At 42.6% G+C, this 4517-nt stretch overlaps 1 protein-coding gene across 1 annotated transcript; it reads right to left on the reverse strand.

The window, feature by feature from the left end:
- Positions 1–237: 237 nt before the first annotated feature.
- Positions 238–651, reverse strand: LOC101148781 (bolA-like protein 2). Its single transcript, XM_055368071.2, has one exon. It carries the CDS (start codon positions 649–651, stop codon positions 238–240), a length of 414 nt encoding a protein of 137 aa, XP_055224046.1.
- Positions 652–4517: the final 3866 nt, after the last annotated feature.

Genomic DNA, 4517 nt, shown 5'->3' on the forward strand with positions numbered 1-4517 from the left:
TCGCTGTCCTGTTTCATCCTGCTTGGGGCTGGTTGTGAATCATCCCTTAGTCCAGTGTCTCCATGCCGTCTACACTACCTGCCCATCAATCACTTAGTAGCTGGCCCAGTTATCAGATCAACTGTCACGGTATTGAAGAGTGTGTGCTCATGTAAGGTTTTTTGTTTTTTGTCCAGATTTATATTTTTGTTTTTTGGTCCAGATTTATAATTTAATGGCTGTGCAGGTTCCAGTCCCTCATTTCTGCTGCTCACGGGCCCACTGCTCTGGGGTCAGGGTTTTCTGTTCAAAGGCATGGATGTGTGGGAGCTCTTCTAGGCACGCATTCACCAGCTGGTGTCTCTGAAGCAGCGGCTTCCCCTCGAACTTGGCTGACACCACCAGGACTCGGAAGCTACAGGCGCAACGGTTGAAGGTCGTGTCCTCCACCTCCACATGCTCTGCCTCCAGGTCCCGCTGCAGCTTCTCCTGGAGGTAATTGGCGCTGAGTTCCCTGGCGGTAGTCCAGCTGGGGCGGCAGCCCAGCGGAGACAGAACCCCAGCTCGGACCCCTGCCACGCTGCTTTGCGCCCTTACAGGAGCCACTTCCCTGACGTAAGCTTTCTTTGACTTAATGATGGCATCAAAGCACAAGGGTAGGGATGCTGGCATATTGTTAAAATTGTTCGATTTATCATTAGTTATTGTTGTTGATCTCTTCTGTGCCTCATTTATAAATTAACTTTTATCATAGGGATATGTGTGTGTCTATATCTACAAAAAACCCCAGTATCTATAGAGTTTGGTACTGTAGCGATTTCAGGCATCCACTGGGGATCTCAGAATGTATTCTTCACAGACAAGGAGGGACTACTGTATTATTATATGGAGGTTAACCACACTATTAGCAATAGAATTATAATAAAAACTTTCAAAAACATGGCGAAGCTGGTAATAATGTGCCTAACATCCTACAGCACCTCCCTATTGTCGACAGAAAGAGTCGAACTTTCTAAAATATGTGAAGAGGTTTATTCTGAGCCAAATATGAGTGACCATGGCCCATGAGACAGCCCTCAGGAGGTCCTGAGAACATGTGCCCAAGGTGGTCGGGGTGCAGCTTGGTTTTATACATTTTAGAGGGGCATGAGGCATCAATCAAATACATTTAATAAATACATGGGATTGGTCCAGAAAGGTGGGACAGCTCAAAGCTGGGGCTTCCAGGCTATAGGTGAATTTAAACATTTTCTGGTTGACAATGAGTTTACCTTGTGTGAAGACCTGGGATTGGGCTGGGCGCAGTGGCTTATGCCTGTAATCCCAGCACTTTGAGAGGCTGAGGCAGGCAGATCACGAGGTCAGGAGTTCGAGACCAGCCTGACCAACACAGTGAAACCCCATCTCTACTAAAAATACAAAAATTAGCTGGGCGTGGTGGCGGGCACCTGTAATCCCACCTACTTGGGAGGCTGAGGCAGGAGAATCGCTTGAACCTGGGAGATGGAGGTTGCAGTGAGCCGAGATCATGCTACTGCACTCCAGCCTGGGCAACACAGCGAGACTGTGTCTCAAACAAACAAACAAACAAACAAAACCTCCAAAGTGGCTGTCACTAAATGCTAATAAACACTAGAGGGCACAACTGAGTTGTGGAAAATTTTGGCCAATATTGCAAATGAAACAAGGTATGGACTCTAGCAAAAATTAATACACCAGAAAAATGGGTAGTGAAAATCATAAGCTTTGAAAACAATTGCTTTCTTTGTAAATCTGTTGATTAACCTTAGCCCTTTGAGATAATTGAATTAAAGTAGACTTAACACTTTAAATTTAATACAAAGCCAATACTGTATTCCAAAAATAAAGCATATATACATTGACAAATAGGACTACTTACATCAAAAAACTAGTGGGGGTGTTCTCAGTGTTAAGAGTCAGTTTCTATCTGAATTTTTCTTTCTTTAGATATTCCTGTCTTCTGGCAATGACGGTTTGGCCATGGAATTCACACTCATTCTAACCTGGCCACTTGAGAAAGTTTGAAATTTCTAAGGTTTTGTTATTGTAAGAGGTGACCAGATGTTCCAAACATCAAGCTATACAGGAAGCTCTCCACCCACTCCAAATGTCATGCTGAGTTCTCAACAGACTTCCCTTTCCCGTTTCCTTTTTCCCCTCTCTCTGATTTTTTTCTTCAAAGTCTATTCAAAAGCTGCTGCCAAAACCATCTTCCTCTATTGTTGTTCTGATGACATCATTCCCTTCCCCAGCTCCCCTTGTCTTTGGTCTCATGACCACAGTTTGCCTTCATTTCCTTGGGCTGCCACTGTGCCTGCCTCTACCTCCTTTCCCCCTGATTTCCCGCTGCTTCTCACCAACTGTGACGCAGGATTATCACTGCTGATGTCCCAGTGCTGAGGTATCTATTATCTTCTAACAAAGAAGAGTATTCCCATTCCACTACCCAGACTTTCCCAGGTCTCTTCTAAACTCATTTTATTTATGTATTCATTGCTCACGAGTATACTAAGCACCTTCTGCATGTGTTCTAGGTACCAGAGGAGAGAGAGAGAGAGAGAGAGAGAGAAAAGAAGAAAAGACGTAATCTTTTTTTTTTCTCTTTATGCCAGCTGCTCTGGCCAGCTTTAAAAAAGACAATCTTTAAGATCAAAATTGCCAGGAAGCCATTTAAGTTGGGGCTTTTGGAAACCAACTAGAACTTACTCTCCCTTAGAACCCGAAGAAATGAGTAGCAGGAGAAAATTATACAATGATACAAAATAACTATACCATTCGGGATAGTAGATTTGGGATAATTCTAATCATTTCATCACCTTGAGACAGGGTCTTGCTCTGTCACCCAGGCTGGAGTGCAGTGGTAGAATCACAGCTCACTGCAGCTTCAACCTCTTGGGCTCATGCGAGCCTCTCACCTCAGCCTCCCAAGCAGCTGGGACTACAGTCATGTACCACCACACCCTGCTAATTTTTCTTTTTCTTGCCCAAGCTGGTCTCAAACTCTTGAGCTCAAGCAGTCCGCCTGCCTTGGCCTCCCAAAGTGCTGCGAGTACAGGCTTGAGCCACCTCGTTTGGCCTCTAGCTCAGTAATTAATCTGACACTTGGTGACTGGCATACCGGTTTGCATTTCTCATTCCTCAGTTTCCTCGCCTGTAAAATGGGGATAGTGACATCTACCTATTCATCCTTTAAGATTGTTATATGGATCAAATGTGATAATAAAATAATTTGAAAAATATAAAGTATTATTTGGCATAACGTAACATTATATTTCTGCCACTGAAATCTAAATATGTCATGATGCAAACATACTGTATATTTTATTGATTGAGTCAACCATCATGTCTTGTTTAGTTGTTCATAGAAATTATTTTAGAATGAAAGGTTAAAAAGGCAACATAATTAAGAAACACAAAGGAAAAGAAGACATTTGACTTCTGCTATTATAACTTCTCCAAAGTTTCATTTCAAATCAAATAAACATTTGTGCATAAATAAAACTCAGTTGTTCTTAAACTTTGTATATTAAAAATATACAGATTTTCGGCCAGGCGTGGTGGCTGACGTCTGTAATCCCAGCACTTTGGGAGGCTGAGGCGGGTGGATCACCTGGGATCAGGAGTTCAAGATCAGCCTGATCAACATGGAGAAACCCCGTCTCTACTAAAAATACAAAATTAGTCAGGCGTGGTGGCGCATGCCTGTAATACCAGCTACTCGGGAGTCTGAGACAGGAGAATCGCTTGAAGCCGGGAGGTGGAGGTTGAGGTGAGCCTAGATCACGCCATTGCATTCCAGCCTGGGCAACAGAGCAAGACTTCGTCTCAAAAAAAAAAAAAAAAAGATATATATATATATATATATACACACACAGATTTTCTTATAGGGCTACAGAATTTAGATACCATAACTTATGTTTTTCTCAGAGACAACAATACTAAGTATTCTTAAAATTTTTATCACATGCTTACTACATACCAGGCACTATACTAGGAATTGAAGACAGGAATGTAAATGAGGCTGGGCGTGGTGGCTCATGCCTGTAATCCCAACACTTTGGGAGGCCAAGGCCTGAAGATCACTTGAGCCCAGGAGTCTAAGACCAGCCTGGGCAACATGGAGAAACCACTCCTCTACAAAAAAAAAAATATATATATATATATATATATATATATATATATATATATATATATATGAAAATTAGCCAGGCATGGTGGCATGCACCTGTAGTTCCAGCTCTTCAGGAGGCTGAGGTGAGAAGATTGCTTGAGCCTGGGAGGTCGAGGCTGCAGTGAGTCGAGATCACACCACTGCACTCCAGCCTGGGTGACAGAGACCCTGCCTCAAAAAAAAAGAAAACAGAAATGTAAGTGAATGGTTTCTGCAATGCAGGAGTATCACAACTCAATATTTGAAAAGACTATTTATCTGATAAAATAAAAGAAGTAGTAGTGGTATGCCATATTTATTAAATGCATTAATATTTCCTATTAGCCAGGTGCAGTGACTCACGCCT

Source organism: Gorilla gorilla, chromosome 17 (genome assembly GCF_029281585.2).
Source record: "Gorilla gorilla gorilla isolate KB3781 chromosome 17, NHGRI_mGorGor1-v2.1_pri, whole genome shotgun sequence".
Lineage (NCBI taxonomy): Eukaryota > Metazoa > Chordata > Mammalia > Primates > Hominidae > Gorilla > Gorilla gorilla.